The sequence below is a fragment of the Amblyomma maculatum genome, chromosome 10, assembly GCF_055883805.1.
Source record: "Amblyomma maculatum isolate TAMU_Amacu chromosome 10, ASM5588380v1, whole genome shotgun sequence".
Classification (NCBI taxonomy): Eukaryota; Metazoa; Arthropoda; class Arachnida; order Ixodida; family Ixodidae; genus Amblyomma; species Amblyomma maculatum.
In genome coordinates this window covers 64,282,497-64,301,293 of record NC_139353.1, presented here as the reverse complement: position 1 = coordinate 64,301,293, position 18,797 = coordinate 64,282,497, and the positions used below count along the sequence as shown (strand labels likewise).

General features: G+C 44.6%; 1 protein-coding gene across 1 annotated transcript; it reads right to left on the bottom strand.

Annotated features, from left to right (window-relative positions):
• Positions 1-940: 940 nt before the first annotated feature.
• LOC146176691 (uncharacterized) lies at positions 941-18,521 on the bottom strand. Its single transcript, XM_084582927.1, has 7 exons — positions 18,285-18,521; positions 16,886-17,276; positions 15,080-15,190; positions 12,663-12,770; positions 11,405-11,551; positions 10,099-10,313; positions 941-3,129 (listed from the first exon to the last, which is right to left on the bottom strand). The coding sequence occupies exons 2-7, from the start codon at positions 17,171-17,173 to the stop codon at positions 2,832-2,834; spliced, it is 1,167 nt and encodes a 388-aa protein (XP_084439053.1). The 5' UTR covers positions 17,174-17,276; positions 18,285-18,521; the 3' UTR covers positions 941-2,831.
• Between the last annotated feature and the right edge of the window lie 276 nt (positions 18,522-18,797).

The window sequence follows — 18,797 nt, the reverse complement described above, 5'->3', positions numbered from 1 at the left end:
TTCTCATAATTTCACTTCTCTTGTAAAAAATGACACATGGCACAGCATTCCTGGGCAGTGCAAATGGCTCCACTTGGACTCGTTGGTTTTTGCCCAATCAGTTTAGATACAATTGGGGGGTGAATTGCAAAATGACAGTATCAATAGTTTTAAATTGGACTGAAGATTTTTAACTCTGTTTAAAAGCATTGGGAGTGTTTTTCAGCGTCCTTCTGGAGCAGGTGCGGGCAAAGTGAGCAAAAACTTCACTCCGTAGCATGATTTGCTGTTTGGCGCTGGCGCAACACTTACACCAGCGGACAGTGATACAGGCCCCATTTCACTTTCGGAACAAGGCCTGGGCCTGATGCTACCATTTCAGACTTTGAAAAATTCCTTCAAACATGCAATTTCTCATAACAAGATGCATACCAGGTAAACATAAAACATGCATATAACTGGAGCATTCCTCAAGTTATGATGAGTAATTGCATGTTTGGGCTGCTCCGATTAATATGTAATCGTATGTACATAATACGCAAGATCCAAAGCCTAGCTTCTTCAGACAAATAAAAAGCGCAGAATATTTCTACCAGACTTGAACCACATTCCAGACTAGGTTGTTCGTAAGGCAGCTGTAAACCTTGCTTGCCTTTTCTTACATATCGCTTGAGCACCTGCAATCATGATTGTGAAAAATTTGCTGCTTTTCACTACTGTTGTTCCAGTGCTAATGTTGCCATGGACTATAAAAAATGACCACTTTGGCATACAGAGCTACCAAAATGTACTTAAAATGCCTGTTACTTCCAGTCAGCGTAAAAACATGTTTACAAGTTTTGCTGTTCTGTTGATTGCATCGCTTCACCGTAACTGCATGTTGCCTGACTATGAAATGATGCAATCGCCAGAAAAGCAAACCTTGTCTGTCAGAGCTGACACTGGCTGGGAAGCAACCTTCGGGCATTGTAGCGTTAAGTTTCCCAAGACTACAGCTACAATTCATGTCTGCTGTTTATGGCTCTCAGGGGGAGACAACTGGTCTCTGAGCGCAGCTTAATCGAGGGAAGTTTTTAAAGCAAGCAAATGTTCTACTTAGAGTAGAAGTTGAGTAGATGGAAGTGGCCACTATGTGTGCACGCCAAGCTGACTACCATGAAACCGGTAATTACACATAACATTGTAAACAAGTAAGAATGGAAATAGCAAAAAACAGTACCAGGAGTTGCCTTTGAGCTTGCAAAGGGACACCTGTTCATAGCCCACTTTACAGGCAAATAAAACACTTTAATATTCAGTGAATCACATGATGTTTTATTGGTGCACGGTTGGTTCCTCCACAACCAAGGCTGGACATTTAGTAACATTGCTAACAGAACCAAAGTTATGCCCAACATCTACAGATTTTCAATTCTCAGCAATGGGATGAACGGATGAACAACAGTATCCATGCATACCCAGAAGTCTTGTGACCTATTCATAATAAGCCAAGATATGTCAACTGATGCTATGTATGTAACTGCCGATAAAGCATGACATATCAATGCACAAAATAAATGATGAATTAATGTACAGTGCACAGGTGTAAGTAATACAGGAATCTCTTAGCAATAGAAATGACACACCTCAAATAGAGAACAAGTATAAAAAATGCACAGTTTGGCTAAAATGTGCATATACATTGCACACATCCTTTATATCAACTCGCAAACAACTAGATAACATCATTCACCTTTCTAAACCAAGACAAGCTTGACAGTGGTGAATCAAGACTACATTTATAGCATCCCACCAAATCCTTGTGATGAGAAGGTATGACAGGAACCACTCAAAAGATAAAAAAAAAATTATAAAACCGTTTCACAAATATCGGTTGCATATGAGGTGCGACAGTGAAGTTTCACGTCGCCTGATGAAATTTCACATGCCAACCTTAAAACCTACTGAAAAGTGTAGCCTGAATAAAAGCCTTCACAAAGTTCAGCACAATAAAGTAAGCTTAGAATAGGTCAAGAGTGACAACAAAGAAATACACAGCCTAAAAATACTTCTCCCCAGGGACGGCATGCAGTGACTGCTTTGTTCCCAGGTTTCTGGAATATACACCATAAAAGAACAAAAGTGTTGACTTATAGCAGAGAATAAAAAGTACTCTTGCAGCAGAGTAATCTTAAAGGTTTCTTAAATTCTATGAGTAAAAAATTTTCAAATCTGTTCAAGCATGAATGGTAGACTAGTGCAGCTGATGCAAGCTGCTTTAAATAAACCGACATATGCAGCCCTGCCCTCTATCGCACGCTCTCTGCTAGGAGAAAGTACAAAAGGCTGGCCCTCAGTCAACTAGTATAATTCGTTGTACTATAGTGAGCAGTCCAAAGTTTAGGGAAATACCCCTAGTTGGAGTAAAATTTCCAACAAGGTAGTGATTACTCAGTTGCATCCACCTAAACTCCGCCATACGGCAGCAAAGGAAAGCTTTCTCGGAGCTTAGTAACTAAAAAAAAAAAGTGCTCGTCCCCGTTCTTTTTCTTTAGCTTTCCTTCGTAGTCATACGGCTATGTTTAGGTGGATGCCAATGGGTAATCACTCCCTCGTTACTACAGTGAGCAAAAGTAAGACAGCCCTCCTGTTATGTGCTAAGATCATGACAACTATACGCATGCGCCAATAGACAAAGCAGTCTAGTGTACGGTGCACTAGCATAGACACCAAAACTGCTTTGTCAAATGCCATTCGCATGTATTCTGGTATGATCAAGTATGATCTCAGCTTGGAATAGCAGGGCTCTCTTAGTTTTGTCCATAGTAGTAGAAACGTGCCATACAGCTCTAACATTTTTGTTTACTTGAGACTCACTGTGCAGATTCTGCACTTGAAGCAAGAGTGTCGTTGAGACACAGGTTGTCATTTTGAATGTATAGTCGCACCGACTGGCACAGGCCACTGTTGGTCACAACTTCGGCATCGAAGACTTGCCCGTTGAATGAGGAGCCCTCTGGCAGACGGATGTAGGGCACACCATCTAGGGTCACCGGAATGGCAAAGGCAGGGAGACGCTGGAAGACAGCTGGCAGAGAGCGCAGGCTTTCGGCATAAACATTCGCCGTGCGTCCATAGTCGATGAAAAGCACCCGCAGCTTGTCTCCTGACCTGTGCAACACAAAGGACAAAATAAGCTAATCAGTAGTACCCCGGTGTGTGAATGTGCTATGGTGACGCTCACACGTAAGCAGTCTTTCTAACTCTTTCCTTGCGCCTCCTTGTTTCAACCTTAGAGGGACAGTCACTGCCAGAGACGAATATAAAAATATGGGCATATTCTGGTAGATCTTGCCCTTTGGTGGCAGTATTGAGGGAAAAACTCGCGGTTTAACTAAGAACTTCTATCTTTAATTTATCAGGAAAGTCAGGCTTTAGCAGATGGTAGCACCCCACTGCATCCTTTTATTGCTAGTAAATGCCATCTGTTTGGAGCCTCTGAAGTAGGAGTGTGTGAATACTGAATGCTTCTCGAATCAAACATTGAATTGAATCAAGAAAATAACCTGAATATCGAATCAAATAGTCACAAATTTATTCAAACATGTGCTGAAGTGCTTATAAGTTATAAGTTCTGATGCAAAAAAAGCAGCTGCTGCACACGATCCAACAACAGCTTTTCTTGCCTGGACGTGACAATGTTGCCAGCGGTAGAAAATGGTCTTTTACTACGAATTTGCATTGCTGGTATAGCCAGGTATTTCATGGCCATTTTGCACAGACCAGCAAAGTTCTGCTTGCCTATTTTCCTGCAGTATTCAAGAGGGTCTTCATCCCTGCTGCAAGCTGGCTCTCGAAGATACCGCTTAAATTCATCAATGTCACCTGGTTCCCGGTTGTTTCTTTTCCCAAATGACACTGCAAGTTTGTCGATATTGTCCCATATACTGGCACTGCAATCCTTTACTGCTATAGATGCTGAGGGCTCAGCACAGCCACTGGGTGGTGTGCTTAACGAGTTCTGCAGCTCACTCTGTGCAAGTTCCAGAAGGCTTGTCCCTGTACAGGTAGGGGATGGCCGTTCTTGAAAAAGTTGTCCGAGAGGGGATCTTATATAGTGGTTCCACGTCATGCATTAACTCCTTGAACCCTCGGCTTTCAACAAAGTCGTATGGCAACAGGTTGAGTGCCAGCATCCAAGCAATCCGCGTCGCGATTGCTTGTGTTCGGCGCTGCGACAATTCCTTGTCCATGTCAAACTTACATTTGATAGAAGGCTGCTATGCAGTGCCGAAACTTGTTCGCTTCCCGTTTGCCATTAAAAACGCACTATGCAAAAAGCAATGTTTGTTCCTTAGGTGGTTTGCCAGTCCTAAGTTTGGCACTGCACGTCTTGCATGTCGCTTCCTGCCGATTGTCCTTCAAGAAATGTTTCCAGATCACACTTTGCTTGCGATCAGCCATGTTGCCAATACAAGCACTGCACGCAAGCTGCCGTAAAGCTTTCATGCTTTTTGTCCGCAAACCTTGAAGCAATGCGGAGACTCGTCAAACAGAACTATAGACACAGAACCAAGATGGACAAAACTGGGTCAAGCGCTGACAGCGCGGCGGCGTGGGCGCACGGAGAGCCAGGAGTGGGAAACTGTTTGTACATGACAGATGGCTCTGTATGCCCACCCGATTCAAAGGTCATGGCCACCAATTCATCCTCATCATATGTTTTGTTCTGTGCTGTCTTCTAGCTGTGGTATGTATGCTTCTGTCAGTTCTGTCTCTTCTTAAAATTAAACATTTCTCCCGTTGCCCAAATGGTCAATAGGAATAGAGGAAGGGAAAAGGTATACGCTGCTCTATACATAGTCACTAATAGTGACCCCGTGGGCCGGCGTACCGGCATTCACCACGAAATTCCCCGCGAAAATTAGTTTCATGCGTGTTGGCAGTGGGATAAATTTAGTCTTCAATGGTGCACACTTACTGTGGCTTACGTTATGCTTTGGTTGCTGTTCCTTGTGATCTATGTCGCTAGCGATGTTCCGGCCGCATGAAATGGGGGATTTTCTTTTTTTTTTTTTTCCGCTGTTCATGACCCGGTTGCATCACGAGAGTGCTATCATGTTTATGCTATTTAGAATTTATTTCCCCTTGCTGTACGGTGGCTGTGGATTAAATAAGTCTGCCGCACAATCAGAAAACCTGCGAATGCACTGAAAAATCGGGAGATGGCAGAATGGCAGATCTTGCATTGGCGCGTTCACCCGAACACCGAATATTCGGTCCCGCGAATACTAGGTATTCGATTTACGATCGAATAATTGGAAAGTTTGCTAGTCAATTCGCATTGGAATACTCAATTATTCGCACAACTCTAATCATATTCATAGAGCTGCGTAGAGTTGCTATACTAACTATACGGCGTCTCCACGATGCCAGTGTTTGCAGACGCGGTCTGCCAATGAGAAGACGGGTTTTAAATAGTTTTTGCCATCTTTCTCAGCTCCACAGCCGGGTATTCGTCAATTTGCAGATGGAGTTTTTGAACGAAGCAAGAAAGACGTTGTTGAGAAATTCAGCAGACTGTCCCTTTAAAGAAGTGTCCCCATTAAATTCTGATGCAAGTGACTCACAACAAACAAAATGACAGGAAGGGATGCTACGCCTTGGCTATCCCTGCTGTGGCTTACACCGTTATATTTGTTTACTCTTTGCTGGGCATTGTCATTGCCATATATGCTCATTTCTGGCCTTTCCTTGCTCAAACACCACTGTGGGCACAAGTGTGGGGTACTTTTTCATAATAATGCTTGTTTGGTGCAAAATGCTTCTTTAAAATCTGGCCTTGCTCTCATTCATTCGATAAGATGGTTGATCAACATAGGTGAGCATTCTGTCATCACACTGAGCATGGCGGTAAGGCCCCTTGCTTTCTGTGATCTCGAAAAAAAAAAAAAAAAATCATGGATTTAAGAATTTTTAGTGAAATTATGCATTAGCAGCCAGGGACATCAGTTGGGACGATTGTACGGCAGAAAAACCGGGATGGAAGCAGGCTGAAGCACTCTGGAGCAGCTCAGAAAGTAGTAACACAGCCATTTTGGAGCAGCTTCAGAGAAATAAAACGAGAGCCTTGGAGCACTCAAATTATGTTTTGGAGCATGTTTCCAGGCTCAACACTTTATTAATGGCAGTTTTCGCTTCCTATGTCATTGTTGATATAGTCGAACCCGGATATATCGAACTCGAAGGGGATCGCGAAATAGTTCGATATATCGATAATTCGATATACAGAAATCGGCTTGTGACGGCACTTACGATGCGAAAAAACGATACCGTATTTGTCGCGTAACGAACCCACTCTCCACTTTTGCACCCGAGAATTTGAAAAAAAAAAAATGCGTAAAGGCCAGCTCGCTCACATGCAAGCGATTGAGCGATCTCGGCGACGAGCGGCAGCGACAGAGCAAAAAATTTCAAACTTGTTGGAACTGCGTTCCTCTCGCTGCTCGAGCCACCACGGCAGCTCAAAACAAGGTTTCTGTGTCGCCGCGGCAGAAATCGCGAGCGTTTTCGCTTGCATGTCGATGGCGCGCGTCACTTCGTTTCGGTGGTCTCATCCACAGCTCATTTCTTGGCAGCGCGCCAAGATGCTGCACAGCGATAACCTCCGGGCGCGTTTATCTTTTGGTAGCTCCTGCGGTGGCGGGGAGCGAACTTGGCAGAGTGCCCGTGATGGCTTGATTGCACAAGCTACGCCGCGCTTGGGGCGGGCGTCATGATCGCAGAAGCTGACCGCCTGCTTTCGTTGATTCATACACGCAGAATAAACGACTCCCGCAAAAAAAAAAAAAAAAAAAAAAAAAAAGCCGCCGTTTAACTTTCGAACAGCACAACAATAAGAAAGGATGACTCAAAAAAAAAAAAAAAAAGCAAAGAGAGTTGCCGCTTCTTAACGTCCGCAGGCGCCATAGCCACGTCAGCCGCCGCCGCGCGCAGAGGATTCGCAACACGCGCTGGAGAAAGCGTCCGACGTCTGCCTGAAAACTGGCTGAGCTGGCTTGGCGCATGCATAGCGCGGGCTGAAGGAGAGAGATAGCTCGGCAAAAGAATGGGCACACCCACGCACACGGCTTGCAAACGTAGTGTGTTGGTGCGCGGGAAACGATAACTGCAGATGCGCGTGCCGCTGCCCAGACCAGCCGTCGCCGAACTGTTCCTTCTTAATCCTTCCGCGCATGGCTTGAAGCATGGCTTGAAAACGTTACGCGGCAAACGACCAAGGGTGATGCGATCGTTTTTGGGGAAGGCACACTTGGTGCGGAGTTCGATATATCGAACGACTGGTGAATTTAAGTTCGATATATGACGCGGCTTTTTTATACTTTTACATGGGATTTTCAAGGGGATATTCCGTGAGTTCGATATAACCAAAATTCGATATATCCGGGTTCGACTGTATTTCTCGGCACTGGTAAATAGTGCTTTCAGAGAGGGCAGGCGGCACTGAAGGGTAGCCTTCTCTTCCTTCCGGTTCTTCACTTCACGGCCTTCTGTTAGTGGCTCCTCGCATGACCACTCGAGCTATGCATGGGCTTCTTTAATTTCAACAAGCAGTTGTCACAAAATCGGCGCACATTTTTATCAAGCCGGCGCAGCGCGAGGCCCGTGCGGCGCCGCATGGACGCTTCCACAATGTTCGAGAAAAGCCTCCTTCCCCTCGCGAGAGAGCGCGTAGCTTTGTATGCGTCGCCGTCACCCTCTTTCCCATTGCCCGGGGATGACGGTGGTTGATCAGTCTGGAATAAGCCAGAGATCTCCAGAATTTTCTACGGGTTGTGGCCAATGACGACGCGGGGCTCGACGGGAGGAAAAGAGAGCGCTCTAACCAGCGAAGCTAAGTGTGTGTGCGCGCTAGCCTTAGTGCGCCTTAACAGACAGATGCGGCGCGCCCTATTTATTGAGGCCGCGCCGCTTGTGGAGTCAGTCAGTCGGTCAGTGTTTGCGACGTGTTCGCTAGTGCTTCGGCTGGACTCCCGGGGATCACCCGCTGCTGGCAAGCCCACAGACCTGTGAAGGAGCGGCGCTCGTCTTGCATGGCGGCCACATTGTTACTCTCGAGGCGTCGAACTGCAACAGTGCCCGGTGAACAATTTGGTGTTTGTTTATGTGTCACTCTCGTGTTTGATCTGTGTTGTAAAGCCTCTGTGTTTTTGAATACCTCTCAAGTTGTAAGCTTAGCGTTTGTTTTTCTGTGAACCTTTCGTCTGTGCAATTTCAGTGTTTGTGTATTCCTCTGTATCGTCTCTTGCTGTGTATGTTTTGTTTGTTACTTCCGACTCCGATCCTTACTCTGGCTTGAACCGGCGACAGCTGAGCACCAAACGGCCACCCCCTTCTGTCACTACAAGGTAGTTGAATTCCGGCTGAGCTTGCCACGCAGGTCGAGGGCATCTCCTTTGCGACCGGAACAGCTACCCCCACTCACTCTAAGGGTGTCTGGGAGTGTGCACACACGTTAAGGGCGCATCGTTAATAATCCTTCATAATTATTAACGGGTGACAGCAGGAAATAGGCCGTTTATGGCTTTCTAACTGAGAACACTTATAACGAGTGGCATATAAGAGGCGTCACTCCTATAGCAGCCCAAGTATGCTTTTGTCTGGTGCAGGCATGACAGGCTCATTGGTGAAGCATCTGCTTGTTTTCACAGCAGAACCATTAGAACTCGAGTAACAGCCAGACAAGTTTCCTAACGGCTCGTGGCATTTTGCAGTGTCTGCTCCACCCACCAGCAGTGATTAAAGAGGCTGAGAAAAAGTGCTAGGTCACGTGCATAGAGCACTTCGTTTCCAATGAATTCCATCCAATTACTTCATTTTAAATTTCTTTGTGAACAAACATTTATGATGCTCCATTCTTTCCTATAGTTAATGAAAAATTTATGTTAGGTTTGGCGCGAGATGCATTATACCACTGCCACCAATAAGCAGTCATAATTTTGACTATGGTGGCCCCGATAGCGTGTATACGCAACACGCCATTACCCTGCTGTACCTGACAGTCTCTGAATGCAACGAATCACATTTTTTGTAGGCAGTATGATTAATAGTCCTCTGAGCAACAAAACAGTGTTCCACTAAATTTGATGAAAAAACATTGAAGCACAAAGTTTGGAGCAGAATGGAGCAGCACTTCCACCCTTGGAAAAATCGCTTAGATTATCTGCACGAACACAAAGCGAGAAGGGGGCTTGAGAACTCTCGAGTAATTTAGAGTTCTCAAAGGAGTACTATTACGATTAAATTGCACCTTCAAACTGTTCAGGCCAACGGCCAAGGACCCAGCAAAAAGGTGCAAACGGCACGCCAATACTTAATCAATACTTTAATGCACGCATCCACCCATGCATCAGCAGCTGCCACCACTTCTCTGTTTCCAGACATCCAGTCCTGAGCCTGTTTACCTTTCTTTCTCTACTCCACTGAACTTTTTTCAATGCCTTCTTTTTCTCAGCGACCTATTGATTTCCTGCCTTTCGAGTTCAGTCACCTTCTCCTTTGTACCTGCACGCCACACACTTTACCACTAGGCTATTGAAAAATTGTTTTCTAATATAGTGTGTTCTTGAACCTGTTGGCAAAGGTCACTTCGGCTACCCTCAAAAACTCAAAATTAAAAGAAAAAAGTATTCACAATATTGTAAATATAAAGCAAGGTGAATTCTGAACCACTATTTGATGTATCCCATGGAATTTCACAGACTCATTGCTCCCATAATGCAGATTTCATTATTACGCTATGTTGGTGAGGCCAAAATGTGGACACAAAAAGTGAAGTCACAATGATTCAGGTGTCCACAGAGAAAGCATGACAGATACTGGTGGTAAATGAAAATAATAAAGAACAAAATGAAAATAACAGAAATAAACACATTACAAAACGAAAGTTACACAAAACGTGCCAGCACTAATGCTTTCGCAATCTCCTAATGCAGTTTCTGCAGTGACCTCTAACCTTTTTTGTGCTACAGAAAGGGCACTCCAAAGTCATCCCTGTAGTTGCGGCGACTTTCTAAGAAACATTCTCATTAAATGGTCAGACAGTGTGGTGGCTCCTACTGCTCTCCCCTTGTTTCTTACCCATTGTTTTCTGGTGAAGCGCCCCCTTCGCAGTTTTTTCGAGGAGTGCAGATCAATCCACGATACCAGGTCGAATCTTCTTTCCTCAGTACTGCCACGAAGGTGCCCGGAAGGCAATCGCTGACAGGCTCACTCATTTTGGGAAGCTCCTTATTCATCTCCTTCACCATCTTAACCAGGTCATGTTGTGCAAACAGCTCTTGCACAAAGAGAACCTGATAAGAAAAAAATATTAACAAAAGACCGAAATGTCTTTATAGTTGTCAAAGGAACCAACAATAGCTTTTCAAGGAACTTAGTTTTTCTGCTTCAACAAACAACCTGACAAAGTGTTGGGATTTAAGCAGGCAACACAACAACAGTGCACAAAATAAGTTAAGAAAAGAAAAAAATCATTTTTTTGATCACCACATGCACTTGCTTGTATGTCCCTTGATGCTGCAAACAGTGACATCAATTGGACAACAGGCAAGCTGACAAACAAAATAAACACAGCAGTATCTGAAAATTGGATAATCTAATGATGAAAAATGTGACTGAAGTCTTGGCATAAGCCTTGAGGACTGTTGCATTATTTCGATGTTAATACACTTATGGTGATACGATCATGGTTGACTACAGTGTGCAAAGTTTGCTTTGTATTGACTTTTACCATTATCCTTCGTGCTATTTTCTTGCCAGTTTATATTTCACCTTGGGACAAGGTTTTTTCACTACCGTCATAACCTCAACAATAAAATTTGATTGGCTCTTGATGACTTAACTGACATCTGCTAAGAGAGAGTTGCCGTAGATGCTAAGTCTGTATAATGAAGCTCTTCACCTTCATTTTGGTGCTACAATATTGTAGTCATGCAGACATTTGTAACCTGCCCTCCACATTCCTTAAAGCACTGCAGCATGTCGAGCCCATAAAATGTGCAGGTTTTGACTCTAGTCGTCGTGTCACTCCTATCCATGCATTCTGGACATCACTCTCGCAGTCTCCAGGCTTTGGCTCACAATAATAAATACTGCTTTGCATCCTTGTTCTCTGTTGTCAAATGCTTCTAAAATTCTCCACCGCAGGCTCTCAACAGAGCACTTTTCTTCACTGCCACTAAACACACTTGGGGAGATAATTTTTACTACTCCAACCAGCCTAAGTTGCTGCCGCTACTAGCCTTCTGGAAACCAACAGAATGCCTCAGGATTTCAGGCCTAGGAGTGAGTCGGTAAAGCGAAAATGCACTCTTTGCTAAGGCTGACCCCAGCACGTAAAGGAGCCAAACCAGATACGCAGAAATGATGGGACGCCAAAACTCACGTCCTTCTTGTCTCCAATGCTCAGAAAAATTACAGGAGTCCGTGTCCCGAGAGGCAGTCGAGCGGGGCAGAAATGATGTCCACCGGACTCGCCATGCTCTAACTGGCTTTCAGAGCAGGACGGAGGTACAGGGGCATCTTCGACGACCTTGAAAGAAGGAAACAAAAATCAATGTCGCAAAAACCAAAGTAAACTTTGATAAGTACTTAATGACTACCGAATGAATTTTACAGCCAATGCCATTAGGCAAACTGTCGATGACGCATCAAGAAAAAATAACCTTCACAGCAATAGCCCATGTGGAGCTGACTCTCAATTTACAAAACTCGGTGATTTCTTTTCACAAACTGTGAGTGGGTGGGTGATTGAGCGAGGGGGATATAGGTAGATTATCCAAGGTCATGTATTCGAGACTGCTTATGAGAACATCAAAACCTCATTCCATGCCTGCAAGATGATGCATAATAATGTGGCCGAATTTTCACAGTGTGTTTCAAACAAGATAAAAGATTTTAAGTTTGGTTTGCTTTGTGGGATTTAACATCCCAAAGCGACTCAGGCTATGAGAGACGACGTAGTGGAGGACTCCGGAAATTTCGACCACCTGGGGTTCTTTAACGTGCACTGACATTGCACAGCACACGGGCGCCTTGCTTTTCGCCTCCATCGAAAAGCGGCCGCCGAGACTGGGATTCGATCCCGCTTCCTTGGAAACAGTAGCAGAACGCTGTAACCGGTGGGTATAAAAGATTTTAAGCAATACAACTAAGTGCGTAACCAGCAGTGTTGCAAGGCTGTATCCTTGAATACAACACTGCCACCAAGGTTTTCTGTAAACATTATCAACGTTGCCGAGTGCATGGCATCTGCACATGTTTCATTCATGTGCGATTTAACATCCAAAAGCTGCACATGGGGTACGAGGGATGCCATAGAGGGTGGTTGTGGATTAATTTTCGACAGTCCAGGGCTCTCTAATGTGTACCGAGACTGCATATGCTCCACCTGCGTTTTTGCCTTTGGCCCACACTGAAATATTGCCACATGGCAACTAAGATTTGATCTTGCATCCTAATGCTCAGCAACCAACTGCCAAAGTCGCCGAGGCAGCATGGCCAGTAAATGCCACAGGGCTGCACTGTTAGTTGATCCATTTAAACATGATTTCTTCATAAGAACACTATTCGGTGAGAATTGTTAATTGGCGGTAAAGCACTTTTCAAAAGCAGAACTAAGAGAACACAGGTATACATCACACCTTTTCATCTTGGCTCGCCACTTGCCCCATGGGAGGCGCAGTTGACTGGTCCTCTGAATGTGAAACGGTCTTTTTTCGTGCCTGCTCGATGAGCAGCTCCTTAAGTCGCTGTACGCAGTGAGCAATGAGAGATATGGAAACAAATGAAAAATCAGTGCAATAGAAGTGGCTTTCAAACTCTGGCGTTTTTTAGAGTCCCTCAACCGAAGCAAAGAGGCATTGGACAGGTATGGTATACCAAGTGTTATAGCAAATGGTATATCACGCCAGACATCAATTCACCGGAGTGTTTTGATTCTTCAATATCTAAATCTGTGGACACTTCTACCCTCGCCTCTCCTTTTACACACTTTAGCTTGGGAACTGATGATAGCGTTAATGGTTTACAAAAGAACTAAAAGCCACTGGCATTTCCCCAAGTCGAAAACATGTAACCGTAGTCCCAGTCCAAAGTACATGTGTCACTTATAGTTCAGGCTCGTATGCGGAAAAATGTGGGAAGCATATGTTAGAATAAATTTGTTACTATTCGATTCGATATCCAAGTTATTTTCTTGATTTGAGAGGCACTATTCGGTACTCGCATACCCCTAATTTACGGTAATTAGGGTGAATTTATCATTGCGAAAATTCACTTGAATACTTCCCTGCTATTAGATTTGAGCCCTTCATGTCCATATTCTGTGACCACTTTTCTGAAGTGAATGGCAGTGTTACTTAACATTATAGATCTGTGGATAAAAATTGGTCTCACTGCACTGCAGTTTGTGTGGGTGATATTGTCCCGGAGTGGGGACACCCGCATTTTTTAGCTTTTTCCGTCACATAAAGGCTCTGTTCTCAAAGAAAATAGCAGCACTTTTGCCGTTAGAGTGCAGCAACCTATTGGCACAGGCCAACTTAAATTTCTCTTACTTTCCTTTCTGACAGAAATTGCCAAGCTGTAGTATATAAGCACGACATCGAGCATCTTATTTTTGATGCTGGAAGTGACATATGCAATGTGACGCGGTGACACAGTTGTTATCACGACCGTCAGGCAAGCTGTGTCCACCCCAGGACAAGCGCCTCTCCTGATGGTGTTCAAGTGATACCTCCTTGACCATCCCCCCCCCCCCCCCCCCTTCCAACACCCTTGTTACGAAATCGGCGCACATTTTTATTAAGCTGGCGCGGCGCTGCATCGAAGGTTCGATGACTTTCGAGAAACGCCTCCCTCTCCGTGCGAGAGAGCGCATAGCCTTGTACGCATCAGCGTCACCCTCTTTCTCATCACCCGGCGATGACGGTGATCTATCAGTCTGGAAGATGCGAGCCGTCTCGAGAAGGTTCAACGGGGCCTAACCAATGACGACGTGTGGCTCAACGGGAGGAAAAGGGAATGCTTCAACAAGCGAAGCTAAGTGTGTGTGTGCGCTAGCCTTAGCGCATCTTAACAGGCAGACGCGGCGCGCCCTATTTATGGAGGTCGCATCGTTTTTGTGAGTCAGTCAGTGTGTGAGCTAGTACTGCGGCTTTTCACAAGTGCTACTGTTCGACTCCCGGGGTTCACTCGCTACTGGCAAAGCCCACAGACCTGCGAGGGAGCGGCGCTCGTCTTACATGGCGGCCACATTGTGCCTCTAGAGGCGTCAGTCTACAACAGTGCCCGGTGAACAATTTGGTGCTTGTTTATTTGACTCTCTCATGTTGTGTTCTGTGTTGTAAAGCCTCTGTGTTATTGAATACCTCTTTAGTTGCATGCTTAGGGTTCTTTTCTGAGAGCCTCTTGTCTGTGCATTTTTAGAGTTCGTGTGTATTCCTTTGTATCGTTTCTTGCTGTGTATAAAGCTTGTTTTGTTTGTTACTTCTGACTCCGACCCTTACTCTGGCTTGAACCGGCGAAAGCTTGGCACCAAACCGCCACCCCCTTCTGTCACTACAAGGTATTTGAATTCCAGCTGAGCTTGCCACGCAAGTCAAGGGCATCTCCTTTGCGACCGGAACAGCTACCCCCCCCCCCCCCCCCCTCCTCACTCAGAGGGTGTCTAAGGGTGTGTGCACCATTAAGGGTGCATCGTTGATAATCTTCTAACTGGTGACAAACCTACTGCCCCTCGTTGCAATTGCGTTCTCTTGCAGCGTGCTGTGTTATGTCAAGGGACAACCTGTCACCTTTTTGCACTATATGCCCTGCGCAAGCCATTTTTTTTTTATTTCAGCTGGGATATGTTAGGCACTATACCATGATAACATCACACAGCAAGAATAAAGTTACATACCTTACACCTGCCCACCACCTGCAGTGCAACGCCAGCAGGTGCAAGGATGTTGGTAACGACATCATATGTCGACACAATTAACCAACTTGCTCTAGTGTTCACGATTTGCACCCGGCTACGCAAAGGTGTAGAGATTATGCAGCTCAGGCTCCTCACCTTGCCCTTATCCGAAGGCTGTGGCGCTGCAGTTTGTGCCACAGACTCTTGAACAGTGTCCCTTTTATCACAGGTTTCATTAACCACCGGGCCTGCGCAGCCAGGTGAGACCTGATCGAGAATTATATTAATTGCTGTTAGGATTTACTGTCCACGACAAAAGAAACATACAAATGATTTTGCAATGTGATGTGACAAGTCTACTTCAGCAGTACTGGTTGTGCATTTCACTTCTGCATTGACTGATTTTGCTGCAGACCTCTGTAGACTGCAAGCGTCCAGCCCAAGACAATGAACACAGCGTTCACCATGCTGATTGGGCACATTTGGGCATACACTATTTGCCGTTTCTGCAAAAAAGACAGCTAGAAAGCTGGCATCAAGAAGGTTTACTCATTGCTGATAAGCGTTCAGGGTGTTCTATAACACATGAGAATGGCAACATGCAAGTCTGATTTCATCTATACTCTAATGGTAATTTATCCTGCTGAGTTACGTAGGTCATGCCAAAATTATTCCAGCTCTAAAGACGCTTTTCAGTCTTCACCTGTCACATCTACAGTTAAGTTCTACAACTGATTTACTAGAGAACCTGCAATCGAGTAAATAGCAGTTCTGTGCAAGCTGGAGGATGTCGGGAGAAACAATTCAAATGCAAAAGGTGGATTGATTGCTGCGTAGACAAATAAGGTGGGAAACAAACTGAAGTTTTAAAGTAAAGTGCATACAATGAATTACTAATCTCATTTTGCTTAACTGTACACGGAAACACTGATTGCACTTAAAAGGCTTAATGAAAAGCTGAACCAAAAAGGACCTTAGGTATAGGCCAATGTACTAAATCAGCCGTTGTAATGCATCAACTTTGTATTACGTCTGTTTATATTGCTGTGTTAATTACAGCTATACAATAGGAAAGGGTTATTCATAGATGTCACATAACTGACATGGCACCATAGTCGCACGTATGCATGCTTCCTGCACGATTTGAGCACAAAACGAAGACTGGGTTTGTAACACACACAAGCAGTGGACATTTGACCATTATGTTGTCAGAACCATCTAAGTTCCAGTTAACGAGACAGAGAAAATCAAGAACAATATGAAAAGAAGAGAGAATATCTGCTGTAAAATCAGAAGGCATGTTCACACTACCTCGAGCTGCATAAGCGCGATAACAAAGAACACAAACAAAAGCAAGCATCAAAACTTGAAAACTTCACTTGATGCATGAACCGATGAATGACATACTGCTTTTAGCAATAATTAACAGTGATTGTATCATGCTCAGAGGAATGCGAAAAACGTGATAGAACGGAAAGAGACAATGAAAAGTGCCACCATTGATGTGTCGTCGCTTTCCCCCATCCCGTTTTTCGCTGTTTTTTTGAGCCTATTGTGTGCTACCATCTTGCACACTGCCTAACCCTCCTATGCAAGTGGCCAGTTTTTAAAAACTAATCCATGGCACTGGATCAACTGAAATCGCAAAAATTTGTTTTTGCATCACCACCCTATTCATTTCCTGCCAATTCAAGTGGCAAAAAGCTTGTATGCCAGCTTTGAAATATGATGTAATTATTGATGGCCACTTAGAAATCCGAGCATCCCTGAGAGCACATGCTACTATGACTTAATACTGCACTTTGCTTAGGAGATAACAGACCATGCTAAAGTTGTAATGGTGCTAATTTCAGACATAACACCACAACAATTTCTCCACTTCGCCGTGCAGCCTACTAGAGTGACTAGACAGTGAATAGATAGTGACCAGCACAAAATAAAGGCAACTTGATAACAGCTTACCTCTTCACAGGTACCTGCTCTCGAAGTAACTGGAATTGATGGTGGTGGTGTAGAGATCGAAGGTTGCGGTGCGGGGATCGAAGAAGGTGGTGGATCTTGAGGGCTAGATGAGTTTTTCCACGTGGTTTCCTCCAGAATGGCTTTGAGCTGCTCCAGCCTTGAAAGGCTGCTTGGTTTGGCACTTGCAGGCTGACATGCAGTCGACGCAGAAGACGAGGAGCCAAGTGCGGCTTTGAGCCGTTCTAGCTTCGAGAGGCCACACGGTTCAGGGTCCGAGGTCTGGGGCATGACTGATTCGGTTACCAATGCCGAACGGTTGTATCCTGTTGCATTCAAAGCCACTTGCCGGCCGGATTCTTGTGGCCCCAAATTGCTGTGGCTGTCGCTGACCCTATCAACATAAAGTGCTAGGAAGCTCAGGTAGGGAGAGAGGTGCCTTGTAAGCAATTTTTTTTTTTCTAGTAGCATAAGCATTTATCCACTTTTTTTTTTTCTGTGCTAAGGCTTTTGCAATAATCCATAGACAAATATTTCGCGAGTCTACCAGAAGGGGACATATATTTTCTTTTTTATTTAAATATACTGACAACCTCTTCAGGGATATATAGGTAATGGCGCCAAAAGATCGCGAAATGGTAACAAGCGCACTATTTCGATCAGCCATTTTTCATCTTTTAAATTAATAACACAATCGACAGCACTGCAAGCAAACTGCGTTTTTCTCACAACGCTCCCCAACAATCAGCGGGTGATGAGAATAGCAATTCAATGACCATACCTTTCCCCTGCAAAATGTATCTGCTGCCATGAACAAAACAACAAACGTTTCATTATGAATCATGATCTCAACGAGTGTCACTTGATGTTACCTAGCACGAGGGGTCTGTACACGGCGTATCTCCGGCAAACATGTCATTAGGTGCATGACAGCAATCAGAATTTGTTCCTGGAAAAAGCTTAACTATACCACGTTACATAGGACGCACAATGCAAGCATGCTGCCAATGGCAACAACCCTTTTCGTCATGTTTAGGTGAAAAGTTAGCGCGCCGCCTTTCGGTGGACTTACCGCGACAAAGAAAAGTTTAGTTGAGTGCAAAGCCATCGAACTCGTTTTTAATAGCACTATCACGCCCAATTTAAAATTTCCCTGTGATCTAGTTATTTGTCGCACGCTAAACCGACACGCCGGAACAAAGAAACAACCAGATAACCAAAACGAAAGAAAGCAAAGAGTACTGTCAGCCTGCGCTGTCACATGCCAATAGTTTTGAATCGAGAAATGTGAAAAGTTTCGCGAAGCCGCAACACTGAAAATGACATGATTTCGCGCAGAACGACATGGTTGTAATAAAACACCAACTTGTCAAACAATAACGTGACAATTAAAATAACTTACCGATCGTTTTGCTGCAAAGAAAAAGATGAAGTGGTCAGTATCGCCGAGAGCTGAGCACAATCAAAGGTTCGTTTTTGAACGAGACCTAAACGACGATTAAAACCAACCGAAAAGAATTCAAAAGGAACGCGGCACAATTTCGACCGGCAGACAGAAACGCAGCCTGCGTCGGATCAACGACAACGAGACGCAAAGCATGAAGGAAACTTGAAAGTGACAAGTGACAACGATATCGCTGGCATTGTCTATGGATTGGTGATGTGAGCTTACCGAATCAGATTTAGCCCTTTTCGCCAGGACAGCTTTAAGCTGTTTCAGTTTCTGCGACTCTGATGCCATTGAGAGTTCATTCGCGACTGCCTTTACAATAAACCAGCAGCCATTTGTGCGGAACACGCACACACACCTGTTATTTTACTACATTCATTTGCTTCATTTATTGTCCCGGCGGCGTTCTGTTCGTTATTTGTACGACCTCGTTACTTGGGTTAAACATTCCGTCATTTTACCGAA

Coding starts and splice junctions, on each gene's coding strand:
- LOC146176691 (XM_084582927.1), bottom strand. CDS start 17,173: ATGCCCCAGACCTCGGACCCTGAACCGTGTGGCCTCTCGAAGCTAGAA. Junction 12,771..15,079: donor AGCCTTCGGATAAGGGCAAG/GTGAGGAGCCTG, acceptor CACTGCGTACAG/CGACTTAAGGAGCTGCTCAT. Junction 10,314..11,404: donor GCATTGGAGACAAGAAGGAC/GTGAGTTTTGGC, acceptor TTTTCTTATCAG/GTTCTCTTTGTGCAAGAGCT.